The 24,345-nt window shown below is 39.0% G+C and overlaps 1 protein-coding gene and 1 long non-coding RNA gene across 5 annotated transcripts in view; one reads left to right on the forward strand and one right to left on the reverse strand.

Moving 5' to 3' along the window:
• The window catches only part of CCDC192 (coiled-coil domain containing 192), a 204,915-nt gene extending 201,283 nt beyond the window's left edge, over nucleotides 1–3,632 (forward strand). For 3 of the 4 annotated variants that reach the window (XM_047728991.1, XM_047728993.1, XM_047728994.1), the window contains one exon: nucleotides 2,765–3,632. In XM_047728991.1, coding sequence (XP_047584947.1) covers nucleotides 2,765–3,051 — 287 coding nt within the window. In that variant the 3' untranslated portion in view covers nucleotides 3,052–3,632. The remainder of the gene's footprint in view (nucleotides 1–2,764) is intronic. The other variant, XM_047728992.1, reaches the window with a different exon arrangement.
• The window catches only part of LOC125099702 (uncharacterized), a 268,859-nt gene that overhangs the window by 117,997 nt on the left and 126,517 nt on the right, over nucleotides 1–24,345 (reverse strand). The gene's annotated exons all lie outside the window — the stretch shown is intronic.

Here is a 24,345-nt window from a genome sequence, read left to right on the forward strand (position 1 = left end):
GCATTTGGAGATGGTGCCTTTGGGAGTGATTAAGTTTCAGTGAGGTCATAAGGGTAGGGTCATGAGATGAGTGACCTTAGAAGAAAACATCAGAGAGCTTGTGGTCTCTCTCTGTGCCATGGGAGGACCCAGTGGGAAGGTTGCTCTCCGCAAACCAGGTGGAGTTCTCACCAGAACCCATCTATGCTTGCACCTGGAACTCAAACTATCAGCCTCCAGAACTGTGAGAAAATAAATCTCTGTTGTTCAAGCCCCCTGGCAATGGTTTGGTATTGTGTTATGGCAGCTTGAGCTAACCAAGACATCCAGTCTCTCTTCCTCATTCTCTCTCTACCTTCTCTCTCGATTACTCTCTCTGGGAGGGCAGAGACAGAAGATGTAGACCTAGTAACAGCAATTCCCAGGTAATGCCATCCTGCAGAATTTTTACCCCTTTATCACTAGAATCAGATGAACAAAGTATTCCACCTATATTGCATTCTTTTAAAAACAAACACTTTTGACCAGTTTGCCTTCTGTAATGGCACTAAACACCTTTTTTTAGTCGTGTAAATTGGTAGGAAATAACTCCTCCTGAAAAGAGAGGAAAAACTGGAGAAAGAAAAGACGGAAGAAGAGGTGAAGGAGAAAGAGGACAAGCCGGGCCAACAAGGAGGGAGGCTTCCGAGGCCCTTCTCCATCCCAGAGCCTCACGAAGGCCCTGCCTTCCCTATCCTGCCCACTGTTCCTTTCCTTTCTATCTTCTCACTGCCTCTTGTTGCCACTTTCTGTCTTTTCTCTCTGCTCCCATGGAAACTCACTTCAACCCACAAGAACCCACTCTCCCAAGCCCAGATTTCCATACCTCCACCTTTGGAAGTAACAGAAAAATGAATTGTGTGCTAACAGTTGAGAGTCAACAATCCTCCCTCCCAAATAACAACCATACATGTTAGCTAGAACCACCTACGAGGAACCCATCTTCCTGGATTTCAGAAAGTGCTTATCCAAAAGGAAACTCGAGCCCAGGACCAGCCATCAGAAAAGTGAGAGCCACCAATGCAGGCCACATAAAAAATTTCCATTTTCTAGGAGCCACATTTTTAAAACAAGAAAAACGAATGAGTGAATATTGTCCTAAAATGTATCTTATGTTACACAACAGATCCAAAATATTGTTTTCACACATATCCAATTTTTAAAATCTAATGAGATAGTTCACATTTCTTTCACACTAAGCCTTCAAAATCAAATGTGTATTTTATATTCACAGTACATCTCATTTCAGACAACAAACTACATGCTCCTTTGAGATATGGAGATTTTTTTTTCATAGCTTGTAAAGAAAGGCAGGCAAACTACCATCTCCTTCAGTATTAGTGTTAAAATTTCCCATCTTCAGAACAAAAACTTCCCCCCTGGATTCTCGAAATGTAGGACATCACTAAGCACAACTGCTAAGAGCAGAGAACATCCTGATCTTCCTTCTCATCAATTCTGGGAGGCCCAAAGCATCCTGGCCACTGTGCATGTCAGTGTTCAAGCTTTCATCCCAGGATCCCTTGGGGGAAATTAGAAAACAAACAAACAAAAATGAGTTTTATTTGCTGAGAAGTGAGTGATTCCCTGCCTGCATGGGCCATCACAGCAAAGCTGCCCCATCTTCACACAATAGTAGCAGGCATCTGTCTCCTGGACCTGCAGTTAGATTTCCCTAGGGTGCAGCTGTGGGGTTTGTGTTCACTGAGGACTGAGTAAATGTTGGACCTTTAACCACAGTAATCGGCTGTCAATACCATTCATTCATACACTATTAGCTCCATTATTTCTACAATGACACCCAAGCAATTGACAACCCTTACTTACAACTAATGTCTGCACTTTATGTAACATAGAGACGTGATTTTAATGGTGGAAATTCCAGGATGAGAGTGGTAAAGGAGGGTGATCCTACTAAACCCCAGTTGGATGAGGTTTGCTTTTAGCAGCTACATTTTTTGATGGTCTACTGGGACTTCTTTTTTTTTTTTTTTTTTTTTTAAGGTTTCCCTACTGTCAGCCACCAAAATTTTATCTCCTTATTGGAGCCTCCTTCTCCCTCTTTCCTCAGGCTTTTATCCTTATCTGAGGGGTCAGAAGTTATAAAGGATAAGCTTTTCCCTCTAGGAGATACTGGTAATTTTTATTAAGAGATGCTGAAAAAGCTTCAGACCTTAAAAAAAGAATCTCAATGGCACATACCATGCTAATAGCTTTTCCTGGATCACCTCAAATTACACCCCTGCCAACTGTAAAGCTGACTTTGGTTAAGGAACTAGTCTTTTCTCATCACATCCTCCAGAAGGGGGAATAACAACTTTTTTTTGTTTTCCGAGTTGAGTGAAAATTCAATTTTAAAGTATATCTCTACTTGATAGTCACTCTTGTGAAAGATTCTTAGGCAAAAGGATACTATGAAACTTGGGATGGCTGTTGTTTATAGATTGGATTTTCAAGGAGTGCTCATTCCCATGGTTAATTAAAAGTTCAATGTGTACAAAAAAGAGTTGGCAAAAACTGATTCTCCTCCCTCTCTGGAGGCTTCCAAGTTCTTTTTTCATGAGCACCCAGAAACTTTCCCCTCACCGGATCCAGATTCCATTCTCTGTCTATCTGACCAGATGACGCAACCTCTGAGTTCCCTTTTAAGAACGTGAGAAATAAAGCTTTTTCATCTTCCCTCTCTTTTGAGTTCTGGGAAATCCAATTAAAACTGCTCAGACTTTCTTTTTCTTCTTTGCTCTAGAAGACAATGCTCGGGAAGAGTCCTGTGGTGGTCTCCCGCCTGTGGAAGAAGGTGATCGAAAAATTAACCTGATTATGGAGTTGTCGACACAGGTTTCCCTTCAGACTGAGAAGATCACCCAGCTGGAAGATGTTTTAGAGGAAAAGGAAAGGAAAATTCAGCAGCTGGAAGCTGAGCGGGGATCCCAGCCCTTCCAAGAGGTTGAGGACACTCCAGAATGTTTACAAGAAGCCCCAATTTTCTTTAATAATAGTGTCACCCCTGTGGTCTCTGATGAAGATATGTAAGGATTCCTAGTAAGAAAAAATAAATGTTTATTAAGTGTCGCCAGCGTAAAGTCCAGAACCCAGCTAGTCTCCCCAGTAGCAAACTCAAGTTCAAGATGATGGGTTTGAATAGATCCCATAACTTTTGTATTGGAAGGAAACAAAACAAAAGGGATTCTTTAGGAGTAATTCCTGAATACTTGCCCTTCAGACATCAGCCATCAGGTAACCTACACACTTGCAGAATACTTTGTTTTTAGATATCCCAGATAACCACGGGACAAAGAAAAACACACAGCTAGACTGATGGTCAAAGGACAAAGTTTCATTGTCTTATCAGAGGTTTGTCACATTGCAAGGTGGCACCATACCTGTATCCATAAGCAGCTCACCTGTGGACAGAAAACTGTCATGGAAGGCAAACTTCAAACTGGGGAAAATGGGGGTATGGAAGAGTAGAATCATTGCCAGCAGAGTAAACAGCCATGAGGTCTGTTTTTTCATGTCCTCTAGACTATATTTCTTTATGGCATGTCTCTGATTAGCATTTAGCGAGTGGAGAAGTGAAATAAAATTAAAGCAATAAAAATAAATAAAGAATGGGTGAATCAGCACTGTGGTCCTTTGGGAAAAGTGTCCTGGGACAACATCTCCTTGGGAAAACAGACAACACTGATTTTTCCTGTTGGACCAAAACTCAGACCAAAACAAAATATACTCTTCTGTTATTGTTGTGTCAAGGAGGTGCGGACAGCACAAAATTATGTCAGGAAAAATAAAGGATGGGCAAAGGAAAGCTACCCTGTAATTAATGGGCTAGAAGGAATTGTATCCCATTCCTCTTTCACGCATCCCCTTCAAGTAAACTATTTCCCACACAAAGGGAGCAGTTAGGCACTAACTTTGGGGAAGACTTTGGGACTTAATTCTTACTGGGCTAATACAGAATGACTCAGGCAAACAGCTCTAGCTCTCCCATAAGTCTGACTACATCACTACTTCTTGATTTAATTAGACCAGTTCAACAAATACTCCCTGAAACTCTTCTGTCTACCAGCGACAACAATAGAAGTCAGAAATATCACAGCAAACATGAGAATCACCACTACTTTTATAATGCAAGAGTTCATAGACACACATGAATCTCCTCAAATGGAAGGGAGATAAGAAATGGAAGAGAGAATTTAACACAGAGTAAACCTGATTAACGCTCCTTAACAAAGGCTCTCAAATTTACAGAGCATGAGTAAACAGCAAGAATTCAAATTTCTGGTCTTTGGTTTTAGTCCCCAGGAACATGCATTTTAACACAGGTGGTATTCCTGCTGAATGTTATTTCAGTTCCTACAATTTAAGATACATTGGTTTGGGGCAGAATTCAAGCAGAGCTGTCACACTTTCATTCCCAGAAAAAAGACTTTTCCCAAAAGGAAAATTGCTTCTTGCAGACCAGTGGGAAGTGTCTTCTACAAAATGCAACTTGTACATAATCTGGTTATGGATCCTGACTATAAAATAAAGATTCCAAATCTGACTAAAAAAAAGGCAGTGGGGAGAGGGGAGTGATTGAATTTCCGGCTCCTAATAGCTTTACAACACTGACTCAGGTGTTCATTCCAAAACAAAACACACAGATTCTGCCAGTAAGTACTGTTTCATACAAAGCTAGAATCTTCCTATATTTGTATATAAGTTCAGAGTTTCACATGTAATGTCAGCAAGTATGTACAGGTGCAGTCCATGATCTGAAATGAAACCAATTTACAACTCCCTGATCATGAACACACACCTACACCAGAAAGTGACTCAAGGTACTTTTCCATGGTTCCAAAAAGAACCTCTTCCATGGATTTGCTTCAGCCCTTATAGAATCCACTTCAGAAATCCATTCTCTCTGGTCCTTTCTCCTTCTCACCTCCTCAAACCCCATGATGTCCTGAGTCTTTCTATTTCTCTAGGACCGACTAGGTCACTCTGTTCCAACCTTGAAGTTTTGCCCATTGTTTCAAACAACATGGCTCTCATTGTGTATTTCTGTGAGAAAGCTTTAAATCTCTATTTCTGAAGAGTGGACTATCTCCAAGACAAAGGACCATCTCCACAATTTTGAGCTGTTATGATCATCAAGTTTCCAGCTCTTTATTTCACCAGAGATTGTCTTAATCCCAAGGGATATGGGGCGGGGTGGGAAGTAAGAAAGATGGAAAGTAGGGAAGGGGAGAAAAGAAAATCCCATCATATCCCAGATAGGGGGATGTTAACTTCTAGGTCAATTTCCCCTTCCAAATGCCCTGGTGAGCCCTTAGTAGGAAAGCAGACTGACAGTGGAGATAAAATAACAGGCAGAGCTAGAAATGAAGTTAATAATTAATTGAGCCTGTCACCTCTAAATATCCAAGATGAGCCAGTGAAGAAGCCAACATCAAGGCTCTCGTTACCTGGCAAAACCATCCTTACAAGAAGGTCCTCTGGGTTACTAGCCTCAGATCCAGGTGATCTCCAAAAGAGAAGTGGAAAGAAGGTTCCACCTAAAGATGAAAAGACTAATCTCTGGTAGTGAATCTTAGTAACAAGCATTCTTTAAATATCCAGGTTTTATGGGGTGGGATGGGAATAGTTGGGGGAGGAGGAGTGGTAGTGGGAAGAGGTGTTGCTGTCCTCTAAGGCTTTTCTAAATGGAAAATTCACATTCCCAGCTGGATATTTACACCACTGTATACCCCCAAAGCTCATTTCCATTTTCGGCTCTTCCTCTAAAGGAGTGAATAGTAATCTTCAGTTGTGCTCAAAACCTGGTTCAAATGCAGTCAAATGCTCTACCATTGAGCTATACCCCCAACACCTGGTTCAAATGAACTAAAAATCAGATTTCGCTCCATAATGTCGCAAAGTCTATTTTCTTACAAGCCAGTTAGGTTGCTGAAGTAGCCTAATAATCTTTCAAATATCTGGTATAAATATTACAAGACAATTAGAAAACTGAGGACCCTACTTCTTAACGAAAATTTAGCAAATCTTCAGGTAATATATTTGGTTGACAACCAGAAATTCAGAAAATTAAAACACTTAACAAGTAAGTCAAGAAGTTCTCTAACATTCCAAACATTCACAGAAATACATGTATAGTTTCAATCCTTTTTTTTCACAAGTCATTAAATTTTCTCAGCAAGAAAGTTTAATTGAATGTGTAATATCTAATTTAAATAAATGCTGAATTTAACAATTTAGTTTTATTATTATTTTTTTTTTTATTTATTTATTTGACAGAGAGAAACCACAAGTAAGCAGAGAGGCAGGCAGAGAGAGAGGAGGAAGCAGGCTCCCCGCTGAGCAGAAAGCCCAACGCGGGGCTCGAACCCAGGACCCGGGACCACGACCCGAGCCGAAGGCAGCGGCCCAACCCACTGAGCCACCCAGGCGCCCCAATTTAGTTTTATTATTATGTTGGTGTTCTTCCACATATTTTCATGGCAAGCTGAAATCACAGCAAATGACTTGTTAAAGACTATCAGGAAGCCATGTCATTGGAGAAACCAGCTCAGAAATGTGAAAGGGGTGCCCTAGGATTCCTTGAAGTTCAGCAAAAGCAAAGAAACTATGATGTTTTCTGCCTAAATGCATTTCAGGGAAAGAATGAATTGAATCAAATTTTAATTATCTCCTATACTCCTCCCTGCTTATCCCCAAATTCAATCATTCCCTTCCACATTACACTGAAGTAAAGAATTTTGGGTTTAATGCAACAAATGGAGAAGTGTTGATGAATGTTGCAGGCCTAAGCCAAAATATTAATTTGGCAATTATCAAGTAGAGGGGCTGCAGAGACAACACTATTCCAAAAGATGAAAGGAAACATTTTTAAAAGACTTGATTAATCAAATGCCTGAGATTCAAAAAGTCTGACTCCAGTAATTTAAAAAAAAAAAAAAAATTAGAGGGGAAAAAAAAAAGAAAAAAGGAAATTGTAAAGAGTAAATCAGTATGATAATTTTCCCCTGCTCTTTTATTAAGATTTCCCAGACACAAGAGAGCTTTTTTGCTAAACAGAGGAGAATCAAGTTCAAGTAGGAAATAACCTTTTTAAAATAAAAGTACTAGTACACCGGGACAAAGTTCACAGTAAGAGACAGGTCCATGAGATTTCCCATACCTAAATGAAATGAGAACTTTTATGGCAAAACAAAACAAAACCAAAAATAGTTCATATTCCCGGCTTCAAAGAAATTGAGTATCTGGAGTCAGATACTCAATACATTCTCAATAACACAAACCTGTGGTAAGATGACATTTAAATGTCTGACCACGTCCAACTATAAGATTTACATTTACTTATTTACTTTTGTTTAACAAAGGAGGACCCTTAGTATTCAAATCCAAAAATAGCCAAATCTTTGTTCCTGGGTGGGAAAATCCCATGACATATTATCTAATAACTCCTGAATTCATTTTCCCAAATGTCACAAATAAGTCCCACCAAGAGTTTATTATCTGATATCACCTTTTTCACAGGATGACAGCACAAAGGATTATAGGAGAATAGGAGAGAAAGAATTATCCCAGCACCAACTCTTTGTCACATGGGTCTAAACAACAGTAACAGTAAGTTCTAGTTAAAAGAAAAAAGGTTGGTAATATAATCACAGGTCTTATAATAAAAAGGTGTACCTTCTCGCCTAGCTGCTAATTAAATCAAATCGGTATGAAAGAAACCACAAATAGTGGAAGCCCTGTTGGCGACCTGTATTTACCAGCCATCAGTTATGCTAACATTTTCATTGCAATTTATAGTTAACCAAAGTATTTTCAAATTGATGATTTTATTTAATCCTCATCAAGTATGTTTTTACCAAATATCTAATCCCAAAGTTGACAACTAGGAAATGTTAGAACCAAGACTTGTGGCCCCTAGGACTGCATAACTTTTGCAACACTCACTCTCTCTGTGTGGTTACAGAAACAAAGACATTTAACTGACCAATTTATTGGGTTTAGCCAGAATAGTGTTTTGGGGTCTGTTTGCTCATTATGTTTTTTGCTTTTTATTTTTATTTATTTTTTTAAAGACTGTATTTATTTATTTGTCAGAGAGAGAAAGAGAGAGAGAGAGAGAGTGAGAACACGAGCAGGGGGAGCGGCAGGCTGTAGGGAGAAGCAGGCTCCCTGCTGAGCAAGGATCTGAGAGCTGCATCATTCTAGGTACCAGAGATCATGACCTGAGCCAAAGGCAGGCACTTAACCGACAGAGCCACCCAGGTCCCCCACGCTTTTTAAATCGATTTTTAAGTAAATGTTTTTAAGAGTCTGGGGCAGCACAGTACAATTCTCACTATTTTCAATTGTCTTACACCTTAAGGCTCCTTAAGACATTTATCTTATCTGGCTGGCTCTGTACGTAAATGGGTTTAGAATTCCTGCTGGAAATATTCACAGATAATTTTGATATGTTGTGGTTGTCACCAAAAAATTCCACCACCTTGATCTTTTGATTTAGAATGTAATAGATACACTCAAAATTAGTGTATTACAGCCTACATTCAATGTTCATGCATATTCTCATAAGCGTAACAGAGACAACACAACCAAGACCTAAAGAAAGTAACTAATCAAGAATCCTCATCAGGTCAAGACAGTTTCTGAATCTTTCTGTTTTGATGCGCTGTGTAGAAGACGGGAATTCTGATAGCAAAGTCATCTTATCCACGTCATCAACACAAGTAAGCAAGGAAAGGATGACTACCAGAATAGGCATTTTCTAAAGGAAGGAATCCCACACATAGTCTACTTTTAAAGACTACAAAACTCTCCCTTCAAGTCAGTGGCATGGATTCTATGCTACACAGGTGGAGAAACAAAGACAATCAGTTACGGGGCATCTGCAAAGATTATCCATTGTAGCTCTATCTGCTTGATCTTAAATGCAGGCATTGGGTCTCCTCAGTGCATACAGCATATTATGCAAATATGCCTTAAATTTATCAAGCAAAGTAAAAAATTATGCCTCTATTTATCCGGATGACCCTGTGAGTTACAGCTTTCTCATTTGCATATGGGGAAACTGAGCCCTAGACATTAGAGATATAATCTCAGAGTCCACAACAAGAGTCCACAAACTATAGCCACAGGCCAAATCCTGTTTCAGCATAGCCAGTGAGCCCAGAAGAGTTCTTGTATTTTTCATTAACCGAACAACAACAACAAAAATCAAAGAATAACTAATGGAACAAAAATTATATGATATTCAAATTTTGCTGTCCATAAATTAAGTTTTACTGGAAAGCAATCATGTTCATTCATTTAGGTGTTGTCTGGGCTCTGTTCTTGCTATAATGGCAGAATTGAGTAGTTGTGACAGAGACCTATGACCAGCAAGCCTAAATAGCTAAGCCTCTATGACAAAAGTTAAGTGAACTACTCGAAGTCATAGAGCTAGTAAGTTTCAGAACTGGGCTTGTGTCTGATGTTCTTACTCCAGTTAGAGTACTCCTTGGGATCAGGGAACTAACACTTCTCGACACAGATTCATTCTCAACTTGGCATCCTAAAAATATATATCAACCAGGGCTCCTCAAATTCCTCTAGACTATGGCTGAAAAAATAGGCTCACATGTCTTTTGTCATCCTGTAGCAGAATGCTTTTTCAAATTATTAATACATTTTTCTCCATGTATTGATCTGTTTTATTCCCACAATAGAAAGGTGGCTTGCTCTGTGTGATTGTGCCTAAGACCCAGAAGCTCTGTGTAAAAGGACAGAGTATAAGGAGAAGCTGACCATGAGATAACTTCCTTTCTAGATTTTTCTTTCCAAAGTCTAAGCTCACTGAAGAGAGAGGAGATGAAAAGGTGCCTCTGATAGGAACATGGGAGTCAGGGAAGGATTCCCACCACTACTGAAAGGACAACAAGAGAGGCATGTGTGTCTCACCAGCAGCTGGAGCCTGTCCCTGCTCTCTGACATTACTTCAGGGATGTAGCACAATCTCAGAAGGATAAGCTATATGGAACACCAGGCAGGGTAGATTCTGGAGGCCCAGGACGTTAGGCCCTATGAAGAGCCCCATACTCACATGCACCTTGGATGTAAGCAAGCAGAAAACCTGAGGAGACCAAGCTGACTGGAAAGACAGGGAACTCAGCATCATCAGGTGACAAAGAAAGATCTCAGAATCAAGAATTCTGGCATAAAGCCAGGGAAATGGAAGACTCAGAATGACTGAGGGTGAACTTCCTGCCTCCCTTGTGACATAAGGGCTTATAGTCAATATTCAGTTAATTTATAGAAAATAAAGAAAAGGAATTAGTGTGGGCATGAGTTTCCAGATTGAGATTCACATGAGCCAAGCTATTAAGTGTCCACATTAAAAATGCAATGCACAAAGTCTCCATACCTCTATCCAGAAATTCTTACTGGGTCCAACATCCCATTGAGTTCTTCTCCCCTAAAAATTTATGAAGATCTCACTGTTGTTGGTGACTCAACACCTCAGCCCAGCATCCTCACTCTGATTGTCTGCAGCTTCAGAGAATGACTGTCACCTCTTGCCACATTATGACTGCCTCCCCACCCCCTGCCCCCCATGCCTCTGCTGTGGTACTGGGATGGACTCAGGCCACAAACAGAAGCATCTCCCTCAATTCCCCAAAACACAGACACCTCAGACTGTGGTATTTAACAAAACTTTATTAAATGCTTGGGAACACCCAAAATATGGTGTAAAATACCACACAGTTAGTTCAAGTGACTCATAGGCCTGAACTTAAGATCTCAAATTCTTGCTTTGTTCTTTCCATGTGGCAGACATCAGCTTACCTACCACTGCTGGCATTTCACTACAGATGCTCTGTTCCTTTCTCAGAGAGAGGAGCAGGTTAACAGTTCACCCAACCGAAGCTGTTCACTTTGAATCCCAGGATGATTAATGATAACAATATTCTTCTGGAGATAACTCCAACCCACCCACAAGTCGTGGTCTGACTTCATGGACTCTAAGCATACGTCCTAGAACCTAAGTTATTCACACTTAAATAACACTCTCTGTGGGATACTGACACTCTTACAAATATCTATACTTAGGAGGAAATATTCCCAATACATCCTCAATATATTGAGGAAATATTCTCAATATATTCTCAATATATTCCAGAATACTCTCTCTCTCTCTCTCTCTCTCTCTATATATATATATATATATATATATACTCAATATAATACAGAACAAGTTTCTTAGCTTGCACATCTATATTCATATATATGTTGACTTTACCCTAAAAAAGAGAAGTGGGTATTTGCTTTACATCCTGGCAATTAAATGACCATTTCTGTGAGTCTTCTAATACAAAGGAAGGCTTCTCCGAAGATGATTTAAAACTATAACTCTAGAAATAGAGCTGCTGATAACATATATGGCAGTTTTTGTAGTAAAATAAAGTCTCTTTCTCTGTCCTATCATCCTCTCCTATTTCAAAGACTATACAGAGCACTATAAATTTAAGTCAAAACCTCCTCAACACACTGTCACTTTTGGTAAAATTTCCCATTTTGGGGGACTCATTAATACCCAGAGTATATTTTCCCCTCACTCAACAAATATTTACTGAGTACTTATTAGGAACTTGTACTTATCGTATGCTCTATCAATCAGGTCAGATGTGTAGATTTATCCCAAATTTATAAAGAGACTAATAGTTTATTACAGCCTCGAAGTTGTTTACTTCACCTTTTAAGTTTATTAAATAATGAGTTCAAGAAATGGCTGGCAAAAAAGAAATCAGGAGAAGGGGAGTTTTTCTATGCCACATTTCCTTTTATAAATACATTTGAAATTGGTGAGAGGGATTTTTTTTTTAAAGCCTCCACGGACTTTCTTGAGGATGAATACTACTTTGCAGAGGCGAACGGCCTTCAGAGAGGCAGGCCATGTGCAATCTGCTGCAAATTACAGACTCAGAAGCCTGCAGGAAAGTCTCCGATGCAGAAGGGCTGTGGTTCCCTTTGTTCACTTTACCTCCAGCCTCACAAAGATGCCAAGAATTTAAATTAATCTGATTATCCTCTGGGAGTTATTCAATCCTAGTATTTTACCATAGAAACTTAGACTCATTCCATGCAGTTGTTTTTCTAGATTGCTTTTTGCTAAGAACTTGAACAACTGGACATCCTAAAACAGAGAAAAAAAAATTTCCATCTTGTTATTCCCTTCCCAATTTTGAAACATGGTTCTTATCTCCTAAAATGTTAGAATCAGGAGCTCAGGCTGTGGAAGAGGGTATCCATAACAGTGGGAGATGTTGCAAGCACCAGACCATACTGACAGATCCCTGAGACCTCATCAAATATTGAAACTGAATAGGCCTCTAGAGTGATGTATAACTTCAGGGAACAAATTCAAATCTGTTACTTTTTCAGTAAGAACTGGAGAACACAATGCATACTAAGAAAACAGAATGAGATTTAAAAAGTGAGCCTGTGTCTATACTGAAATTTCTTTAGTAACTAAAATCAGAAAATAAAATACTTAAATTACAAACCAAAGATGGAAAACCCTTTTGGAGGATAAACCCCATCTGTTCTCTCCACTACTAGTGTTAACCTTTAATGGGTTGCAATATTTATGATATTTCCCCCCCCAGGAAAATGTGTGGCAAATCTGTAAGAGTTTTAAGTCCCAACATACCAATGTTCTATTGCTTTAATGAATGTTCTACAGGAGTAATGAGTCCTTAGATGAAATGAGAAATTCTGTGTTACTAAAGGGGAACTAAAGATACAAGTTTCCCTTCACCCCTGCCCATGGCACTACCATAGTTAGCCTTCTATATGGATGATTAGATTATGGTTCTTTCAGATGTGTTTAAAGCAAGCATAATTAACTATGACAGCTAAAGACTGGACAGGGAACTGCCAATCTGAACTTCTTAGCTCTTCTCCAGGTAATGGGAAAGAGAGAGTTAAATATTTTCTGTCATTTCCAGCCAGCACTTGTAATAGTGAGGTTTGTTCTAAGATGAATTTGGTAGAATTTTTCCCCAGAGTAAAGTGAATTAGAATTTGCCATAAAGTGAGACAACTTGAGAAAACACATGCCTTATGTATATTAGATATTCATAGATGCTTTTTCATTCTTCCTGGTGACCTTAGCTGTACTGAACTAAAGGGAGTATTATGGAAGCTTTACAAAATAAGCAACTTAACTTTCCTTCCAGTTGGACAATACCTTATGAGAGTCTTCATTGTGTTATATTTCTTTGAAAGAATTTTATAGAATCACAGTGGATAAAATTTCTTTGAAAGAATTTTAAAGAATCACAGGGGGCTGGGTAATGAAATGGCACTATCATACTTCTCACCTTGAAAATTATCCACACATGATTAAAAGAACTATCATTTTAAATGAATTCAATAATGTACAATATTTTTTCATCTCCAACAACAGAATTTGGTAAGATATATATAGATGTATATGGTAATATCTAGAGTAAGCATGAAAAAAGCTGTACAAAAAGATACACTCAAAATCGGCATAGATGAATCAAAATGGAATTCTAAAAGATGCTCAAATAATGCAAAGGAAAATAAGAAAAAGAAAATAGAAGGGCACTTGGCTGGCTCTTTTGGAAGAGCACAGGGTCATGAGTTTAAGCCCCACATTCAGTGTAGAGATTATTTAAATAAATAAACCTAAAACAAACAAAACCCAGAGAAGCAAGCAAGCAAACAAAAAACCAAGGAGAACAAAGAGAAAATTAAAAAATAAAATAGCAAAACAAAACCTAATATAGCAACAGTTAAATATAAATGGAAGTGGTCTAAACACACCAGTTAAAACAGAGAAAGGCAATGTGGATTTAAAACCGTGTCTGAACTATCTGTTGCCTCTAAGAGACTCATTCTAATGTAACGCTATAGATAAATGGAAACTTAAAAATGTAAAAAGATACATAAACACTAATCAAATGAAAGCAGTAGTTGCTATATTAATATCAGATAAAGTAGACTTCAGAGCAGGGAAAATTACAGAGCTGGAGAGGGGCATTATAGGGTGATGAGTTGATCTGCCAAGAGAATATATCAGTGCTAAATCTATATAGGCCAAACAAAAGAGCTGCAAAATATGAGAAACAAAACCTTCTAGAACTAAAAAAAGAAATAAAATCATGATTTAGTCGAAGATTTCAATAACCCTCTTTCAACAACCGGTAGAGCAAGTAGGCAAAAAATCAGCAAAGATACAGAAGGACTCAGCAACAACAATAACCATCGGGATCTAATCAACACTTCATAGAACACTTCCTCAAACAAGAGAACAAACATTATTCTCAAGTGCCTTTGGAACATATACGAAGACAGACCATATCCTGGACCATGAAACAAATCTCAACACATGTAAAAGAAATGAAATCACATGAAGAATATTCTCTGACCACTATGAAATCAAACTGAAAATCTGTAACAAGATTACAATAGGAAAATCTCCAACTTGAAAGCTAAATAATACACTTCTAAACAATCCATGAGATAAAGCAGTTCCAAAAGAAATTGAAAAATGTCCTGAAATGAATGAAAATGAAAATACAACACATCAAAATTTGTGGGACATTGCTAAAGCAGTGCTGGGAGAGAAATCTTCAATTTCAAGTATATACATTATAAAAAAGGGTAAGTCCCAAATAAAAAAAACTAAGTTCTCATAGGAGGAGCCTAGAAAGAGAGGAGCAAAATAAACCAAAGCAAGCAGAAAAAGAAAATCATACCATAACAGGAAAAAAATCAATGAAATTAAAAACAGAAAAAGAATAGAGATGATCAATGAAATAAGGAGCTGGGTCTTTCTTTCTTTCTTTCTTTTGACAGAACAATATAGCAAAAAGAAAAAGTAAAGAAGACACAGCATGTTATATCAGGAGCAAAACTGGGGAAATTCATATGGACATTGAAGGACAATGTAAGAATATTGCTTACAACTCTGCCCACCTTAATTTGACAATGTAGATGATGGACGAATTTCTTGAAAAATACAAACCACTACAACTCTGCCAGATTGAAATAGATAATAAGGATAGCTCTTATTAGTAAGGAAACTGCATTAATAATTTTGAAATTCAAAAAAAAAGAAATCTTTAGGCCCAATGGGTTCACCAGCAAGTTCTATCAAATATTTAAAGAAATATTAACACCAGTTCTATGATATCTTGTCCAAAATATATTGGAGTGTATTAGAATTCTCCAGAGAAATAGAACCCACAGGGTGTGTGTGTGTGTGTGTGTGTGTGTGTGTGTCCATGTCTCTGTGAATATGTATGTGTGTGTGTGGAAATGGGGAGGGATTAATTCTAAGAAAGTGGGTTATGTGATTGCAGAGGCTGTCAAGTCCAAAATCTACAAGATGTGTTGGCTGTCAGAAGACCCAGGAGGAGTTAATGTTGCAGTTTAAGTCCAAAGGCAGTGTACTGACAAAATTCTCCAGCCATTAAGGAAGGTCATATTCTTCCATTAAGGTATTTAACTGCTTGAATGAGGGCCACCCATATTATGGAGGGTAATCTGCTTTACTCAAAGTCCTGTGATTTAAATGTTAATTTCATTTTTAAAAATACTCCCACTGAAACATCTAGAATAATATTTGACCAAATATCTGGGTGCTGTGTACTAGCCAAGCTGACATTGGAAATTAACCATCACAAGGAAGTAACACTATATATTAGTAATATAGTATTTGGCAATAATGAGGAATAATGACACGTTGTGACCTAGTGAGATTTATTCCAGGGATTCAAGACTGGTATAATAATCAAAACTCAATCAGTATAATCTACCACATTAATAAGCTAAAGAAGAAAAATCACATGACCATGTTAATCGATGTAGAAGAAAACATTTGATAAAATTTAATATGTACTCATGATTAAAAACTCAGAGATATAGTGATAGAGGTGGGAAATTTTCAACTTGTTCTCTTATGAAGAACTTATTCTCTTGATTAAGAACATCTACAAAAAAAAAAAAAAAAACTACAGATAACATTATACTTAATAATGGGAGATTAAGCATTTTTCCCCTAAGAATGGGAACAAGGCAAGGATGTCTGGTCTCACCACTCCTATTCAACACAGTGCTGGAAGTTATAGCCAATTCAACAAGGCAAGAAAGAGAAATAGAAGGCATGTAGACTGGAAATAAATAAGTAAAACTATCACTAGTACGATATATGGAGAAGTCCTAGGACTAATATGTGAGTTCAGCAAGGTCCCAGGATATAAGAAAAAAATACCAAAAAAAAAAAAAAAAAAAAAAATCCACTTAAAATTTTTTAAAATTTCTATATTGTGAAGCTAAGAAAAACACATATAGCACTTGTATACTGAAAACTAAATACTAATAAAAGAAATTAAAGAAGACTTAAATGGAGAGACACCTTGTGTTTATGGATTAGAAGATTCAAAATAGCAAAGACATCAAATGTCCCCAAAATGATATAGGTTTACTGCAATTTTGATCAAATCTCAGGAGGACTTTTTGGATACATAGAAAAGATTGTTCTAAAATATGTAAAGGGAAAGTAACTGGAATTGCTCAATAATTTGAAAATACTTCAAGTAACAATGGCCAAGAACTTTCTGAAATTAATGAAAGACACCATATCACAAGTCCAGGAAGGTCAGAGTATGCCAAGCAAGATAAATGTAACACACACACACACACACACACACACACACACACACACGCTTATGCATATCATATTCGAACAGCAAAAAGCAGACAAAGAAAATCTTGAATGCACCTAGATGAAAAAAAAAAACACCTTATCTAGAGAGGTACAAGAATAAGAATTACACTGGGCTCCTCATCAGAAACCACACAAACAAGAAGTGAGTGGAGTGAAATTTTTTTTTAAAGATTTTATTTATTTATTTGACAGAGATCACAAGTAGGCAGAGAAGCAAGCAGAGAGAGTGGGAGGAAGCAGTCTCCCCACTGAGTAGAGAGCCCAATTTGGGGCTGAATCCCCAGATCCTGAGATCATGACCTGAGCTGAAGGCAGAGGCTTAACCCACTGAGCCACCCAGGCGCCCCAAGTGGAGTGAAATATTTAAACTGTTGAAAGAAAAAAGTCACCAACCTAGTATTTTATATCAGCAACATTATTCTTCAAGGTGACAGAGAAACACAGGCTTCCTCCAAATAGCAAAATTATAGAAGTGAAGAACAGATTTGTAGTGGCCAGATGTTAAAGACTGGGGAAGAAAGTAGGTACAATTATAATAGGGCAACATGAAGACCTTGATGGTGATGGAAATGGTCTGCATCTTGGCTGTATCAAGGTCAATGTCCTGGTTGTGACATTATACTGATTTTGCAAGCTGTCACCATAGGAGAGTTTGGGTAAAGAAGATACAAGATCTCTCTGTATCATTTCTTCTGACAGCATGTGAATCTTCAATGATCTCAAATTAAAAATTTAATAGGAAGAAACTTCACTCTGTTCTGGATGGTTTCCTCATTATCCTTCTCCAGGTATAGATGCTAATAAGCTCTGAGAGGAAGTAAACAGATGGCACCCCTGCGGAAGCAGGCAATAGGCTTCTACTTCTGTGTCAGGCCCATCCAGGCTGGCCTCCTGCTCCACGTGTGGCTCATCCTATTTTATTAGTGGTGCTTGGAAGGGCCACAGATATTGACCTGGCCCCCACATAGCATCCTGGTATCTCTCTGCTAACATGTGACCTCAATCTCCTGGCAGTGACATAACCCCTCATTCCAGCCACAATACCCACAGAGGCCAGAAGCTCCCCTCCACTTACGTCAGTGACCCACTCTAGAGACTAGGGAGAATTCGAGTGCCTTCAATTGCACATAGAGCCGAGGAAACTGTCTCCACTCTCACTCCTGCCTAGATCCCCTGTACCACCAGTTCTTATCAATACTTGACAGCTGTCAAATCAAAATGTCATAGTTAGGGGGAGGGGACATTGCCCTGAGAATTGCTGTTTCCTCATCCAAATCCTGGTTCTCGGTATTTTCCAAACTGCACACTTAGAAGGGGTTCCTTCATGTCTGCACTTACTTGGACCTGGTCTCAAGAGAAACCAGTTCTATGTGGATGATTGTGAATGCTTCCATTTGCCATCAAAACCAGCAGTTTCGAATGTAAAAAATAAAAACGTGCTACTTGTTATTCAGCTTCTGTAACATCTTCGTCTCCCCAGGGCAATAGGCAACTTCTATTTAACTTATCTAGGCTGAAGGGAAATATATTTGGGTAAACGAGTGAAGAGATTGAAAGAACCTAGCAAAAAAGGGCAAAGTACACCAATTAATTCCTTGGTGGGTGGAGGTTATACCAATAAAACACCTCTGTATTGGATCAAGGGTACAAATCAGCAATGCTCCCACGACACCGTCCCTCCGAGAGCACGCAGGGCTTCAGCTATCAATGCTGCCTACGACTTGTCTTTCAAAAATAATCTAACCCTCCCAGGGACCTCAAGACTGAAGAGGCTCTTTGGGAATACATATTAATGTGAATGTTTTCATGTTTCTTAAAGAGAAAGGAAGAAATACATAAGAAAAATAAAAGGGGAAACCTTGAACACAAAACCTGAGGGAAACAGGCCATTTGCAAACCCTTGTCCAAATTTTATCTTGACAATAAGGCTTTCCTTTTCCTTTCCTCTGTGCTGTCCTCCAACTTCCTGGTATCTTTCACTGCGCATTGAACCTCTGTTTCCATGTAGACCCTTTGTGATGCCTTTGCACTGGGCACACAAAGGTCCTTTTCAGAAGCTCAGACAACATACTTGTTTGGTGCTAACCAGCTGCTTGCTAAGTCACCTCACATCCTGGTCCACAGAGCACTATAGATCGTTACCATTGCGAATTCCCTATAAAAATCCAAGCCAATGTCCCTTTGGTCAGAGATTTCAAACACAAGAAAATCCTTTGTGTGAACAGGAAACTGATTTGCGTACTTACTGTTAACTAGACAAACAACTTGTAAGGGAATTGTATTTGTTCTCTTGGCAGCTCTGTTTGTATAAAGAGGCTTAACTGGAAGATTAAAACAAATTCTATCTTAAAATATTGCACTGTAAAACCCTACACCTGCTCAGAGTTCAAAGGGCTGTGGTCTTATTACAGGTTGTATAAGCATCAGGAAAATTTTACATGGAAAATGGTTCATAGTAACAAACGTGGAGGTCTAAGGCAAATCCTCCCCCAAGTCCAAGGTTTCTTGGTCTGATAAACAGAAAAGAGAAAGCCAGTCTTAGCAGCTCCTTGAGGGAAAGCCATCTAGACAGACAGCGTGAAGTGTTTTGGAAACTTTCAAAGTACTGGTAAGGAAAGGAGCTGATGAACTTTGAAGAGTAGGGAAAACATGAAGTCATTTTTGCATTCTATGACAGAAGCCAACTTGGGATTTTACTAATTCCAGCAATAATTATGGTCACGAACAGTTGCCGCTTCCTTGCTGATGTAGTGATTACCCTTCTTCTCTATCAAGAATAAGTGTAGGCTAAGAAAAATAGAAGAGAGGAAACGTAGGAGAAGTTTTAGAAGCATGAGAGGCCATTAAAGATGTTGCCAAGACTGAAACTGGGAGAAACCACCCACACACAAGATAAGATTAATGTAACCCAGGTGTGTAGCGGGCAATGCAGGGAGAGCCCCATTCACCTAGGCATGAAGAAAGCAACTGCTGTTTTTATTACTATCTGTAGTTTTTGAACTAATGACCCAATGCTGCGTAGGATGGCTAGACCACCTCATAGAGACTGGTTGGGTTTATTTTTTTAACCCAGAGCAGGAAATGCTCTTTCTGACTCTGTCCCTCTCCTGAAGCTTCTCTGGGCACTCTGCCAAGGATTGCTCACCAGGGCCCTATTGTTCTTTTTTGATCTTCTCCAATCCTTTTGCCTTATGCTCTCACTTCTTTTCTCACTTTCCTCCTTAAGGTTCCTCCTGCATGTTAGGTAATAGAAATGACTTGGGTGCCCTGGCTGCCTGCTCAGAGAATGGAAAGATACCACTTGGACAGATTTAAAAATAAGTTGTTGTCTTTGTCCTCAAGGTAGAGGAACACACAAAAAATCCACTGCAAGGTAAAAGTAGATAGTTCATTCATGGGGCTCTGGGCTGATTGTGTTTCTCTTAGATGAAACAACTAGTCTTTGGGAACTTGAGTTCTTCCTGGGGATCCTTCCTGGGTGGTGTGCAAGGTGGTGGGTCTCTCATGGGCCCAATGCCACAGAGACCCCAGCGACAATTTATCAGCTCCGACCCCTTACATACATAAGGAGGTACTCAAGATCCTGCTTAATTGGGGTCTGGTGTTTTTACTGAAGAAGTTTTGTCTTCATCACTTTCCAGAGGAATTTTCCTCACCAAAGTTATAAAGTTTAAGCCTCTTGGTAGTTTCTTGTCAGTTTTTCTTTTTCTTTCTTTTTTTTTTTTAATTTTTTTTAGCTTCTTGTCAGTTTTCACAGAGGTTTCATGTAGGCCAGACTCAGAAACACATTGATGGTTCAGTTCTGTCTCTCAAGCTCTCTCTCTCTCTCATTCTCTCTCTATCTCTCAGAATACCTGTTCTGCTTCTGAGTAACTAATAGAGTTCACTTTTAAATCCAGTTAAAATCTCCCCAAAATAAAACTCATGGGAATTTAGCTCAGGTAGGTGGGATCATGGCTGTTAAGTGGGAAGTTGCCTGTTGCGGTCTTCCCCACTGTTACTACAGAAGAAACTGCACTGTGTGAGCTGCTCTCCAGAGGCACCCTCCACCTGTCAGCATGTTGCCCACTCTTTCATTGCCTGATACTTCAGCAGGCTGAGGAGCAGCCAGGTGCAAATTTCAATTGCACCACTTACTACCTGTGTCACTTTGGGGATGGTTCTTTTTACCTCTCCCACCCTTGGCTTCTGGCTTAGTGCCATGCCAAACAGTCTTATAGGGTCTTCCTTTCTGGGTTTTCCCTTGGAGTCAGAGGCCATTTCCAGCTAAACTGAGAAAGACAAAGCATTGCCACACAACTCACAAAGAATTAATGCCTGTTCCTTGACCCTCCCTTTATAAGATTTCCTATTTCCTGCCGAAGCTGCTGAAATTAAGGGTCCACTCACATGAACAGTTACTATTGACTCATTTCTCATCTCCCTGTGACATCCACAACACTTACTTTATATATCTATACATTTTTATATTTTTATTTAATGTTATGTATATTTATATATACATAAGTGTGTCTATCTTTATATCTACCTATATAGATGTCCACAGATGGATATAGAGAGAAAACAGTTAATATGTCATGATGAAAACAATGCTTGCTTTGTGAATAAATGAAATTTACTTAGTAGAGACCTGACAGCATACAAGATTTTTATTTATTTATTTATTTATTTTTAAAGATTTTATTTACTTATTTATGTGACAGGGAGAGAGAGAGAGAGATAACAAGTAGGCAGAGAGGCAGGCAGAGGGGGAGTGGGAAGCAGGCTCCCCGCTGAGCAGAGAGCCCGATGCAGGGCTTGATCCTAGGACCCTGAGATCGTGACCTGAGCTGAAGGCAGAGGCTTAACCCACCAAGCCACCCAGGTGCCCCGCATACAAGATTTTTAAAATGAAGCTGGACATGCCTGGACCCACAAATGCATGACTTTGCAAAATAGTTTGCAATGCCGAAATTGCTCATCAAAAGGACCAAACGACTTTAATGAAAAGATTTAGTGTTTTGAGCTGAGATGTTCCCTTGCCCATTGCATTTCCCTATCAATACTATTCAGTATGAACCCAGAGAGGTTTGATACTCCAAGTTGAAGGAAGGTCAAGTTGTCTTTCTGGTTTGTGACACTTAACCAGGTGTTGCCTTATGTCATGTGTCACAGGGTATTTTTATGCAGACTCAGAAGGCTTTTGTTCCTAAAGAATAATACAACAAAACCCAGATACAAAATGACTTAGAAAGCACTACAAGTATAAAAACTGATAACAGTAGCTCTTTCATAGTGAGTTTTAAATGACATCATACATATTACATACTGAGCATAAAGCCCAGTATATAGTAAGTACTCAGCAAATATTACCCACTGTCATTTTACCAAAGTGCAAAAAGGCACTTTGAAATCTCAAAGAGACTGCCACTAAACTAAAATATGCAACTTTGCTTATAAATATGTATTGATGACAAGGGTCTGCTCTCTTTTATCATCATATCATCATAAAACATCTGTCTTGGAAGGCATGCCTAGATGTAGGGCCCGAGTCAGGGAATTGGGAGTCTGTGAATGACCAGGGGAGTACTCTTCAGGAGAAACATGTAAAGGGACAAGGAAAGTAAGATGGGGAAGGGGTAAAAGCCAAGCAAGGATATGGTCTCAGGTCCAGTCTAGTCTTGAAGCTTAAATCACACCACAGAGTAGTTGCCCCTTGGGGCAAAGGGGCTGGCCTTTCGTGTTCCAATATCCATCAGTCATTTGCGGAGCACCACATCGCCTTCTCCTCACAGGAAAATGGGGCATAATCTGTAGAAGGCAGCCCTCTTCAGCTGAGGGCACTTCGTCAGGAAAGGGGAGGCATCTGTGAGCCTTTAGCAACTGAGGCATGAGTACAATAGCCAGGTATGGTAGGTTGTTTGCAAAAATTAGTTTTTTGTCTGCAAAAAATCATCTTCCTTTGTGTTCATGTTCCTTTCAATATGACTTTGCAGCTTCCTACCCTTTTTATCTGAACTGGCTTTATGATTTATTTTGACTAACAATATATATTGGAAGTGACACTGTGCTGGTTCTAATTCTAGGGCTGAAGAAGCCTGGTAAGCCTTCACATGCCCTCTTGGAATTCTGATGCTACCCCATGAACAAGCCCCTGATGGTCTGCTAAATGATAAAAGACATTGCTCCAACCAAAGGCCTGCCAGCCAATCACGAGACATGTGAGCAAAGCAACCAGCTCACTACCAACACTCAGGCTGAAAACAGACACATGAATGAGCCCAGCTGAGATCAGCCAAGCTTAGACAGGTCAGCAGAACTTCCCAGCTGACCAGAAAGCTTTGGAGCAAAAATAAATGGTGATGGTTTTAAGCCAAAAGCTACAGGGCAGGGAGTTTTAAAAACAATATGTAACTGATACACTCAACAGAGGGAACCTGAACAGAAATATGGACTTAATGCAAATGATCAAGCATTCTAAAGCAGTAATTCCTATAATCATGCTCAGAACTGTTTTTCTCAGGGAAGCTTTTTAAAAAAAAAATTTAAAGAGATTTATTTATTTATATCTGGGGGGGGGGGGAATCTCAAGCAGAGTGCCCACTGAGTGTGGAGTTGGACATGGGGCTCAATTACACAACCCCAAGATCATGACCTGTGCCAAAATCAGGAGATGGGTGCTTAACTGCCTGAGCCACCCAGGCACTCCTCAGGGGAGCTTTTTAAAGGAATAATTGATTCTGTGACTTTTTAGAATAAAAAAAATCCTAATCTGTCATAATCAGGCACATTTTCCTCAATAAACATAGAATTCAACCCTACAGTCTTGTTTGAGTCCTGTCTAGCCTGAAGGATATTCATCTAGACTTGAAACCAGCTTTTGTCTAAGGACATGGGTTTCATCTTGGTCATTAAAGAAGTCCACATGAAGTCTACCCAGACAAAGAATTACAGCATTGGAGGACTGGCTCCCCCATTTTTTATTTGTCTAATTCGGCAAATAACCTGTCTGAATCCATTTTCCTATGTGCTAAATGCGGACAATATTTCATATCTATGGAGAAAATGTGTCAAGACACTCAAATGAAATATCAGTGTGAAAGTCTAGGCAAAGTGCAAAGTGTTCCACAAACAGAAGTTAATTCAAGGGGACTTAATCTGTATAACCTCCCCAAAAACTCTGGAATGAGAGTATAAACAACCTGGAGTCCTTGTGATATAAAGGTCTTGAAACTTCCTGAGATAAATGTGAAGTCAATTTTGAAAGACATTTTCCCTAAATAGTGATATATGGTGGGTCTCCAGATTCTCAGTCTGAGAAAGAGACATCTAAGATGTGGCTCAGCAAGGGACTCTGATTGATCATAACCAGGTAAGAGCCTAAGAAGCAAAGCCCAAAATAATTCTGACTTGACCTTGAGATATTGTTCTAAATTCTTCAACAGGGGAAACAATAAAATGGAAAATGCTTACATATTGAAGGCCTAAACAAAGAGTTGGTTTTCCAGTTTAAGTTGGCTAACTAAATACTAGATTTACTCCCATTTTTTTAAAGAAAATCCCATTAAAATGACAGACTTTTATATATACATATAAAATAAGGGAGTTTATAT

Source organism: Lutra lutra, chromosome 5, assembly GCF_902655055.1.
Source record: "Lutra lutra chromosome 5, mLutLut1.2, whole genome shotgun sequence".
Lineage (NCBI taxonomy): Eukaryota > Metazoa > Chordata > Mammalia > Carnivora > Mustelidae > Lutra > Lutra lutra.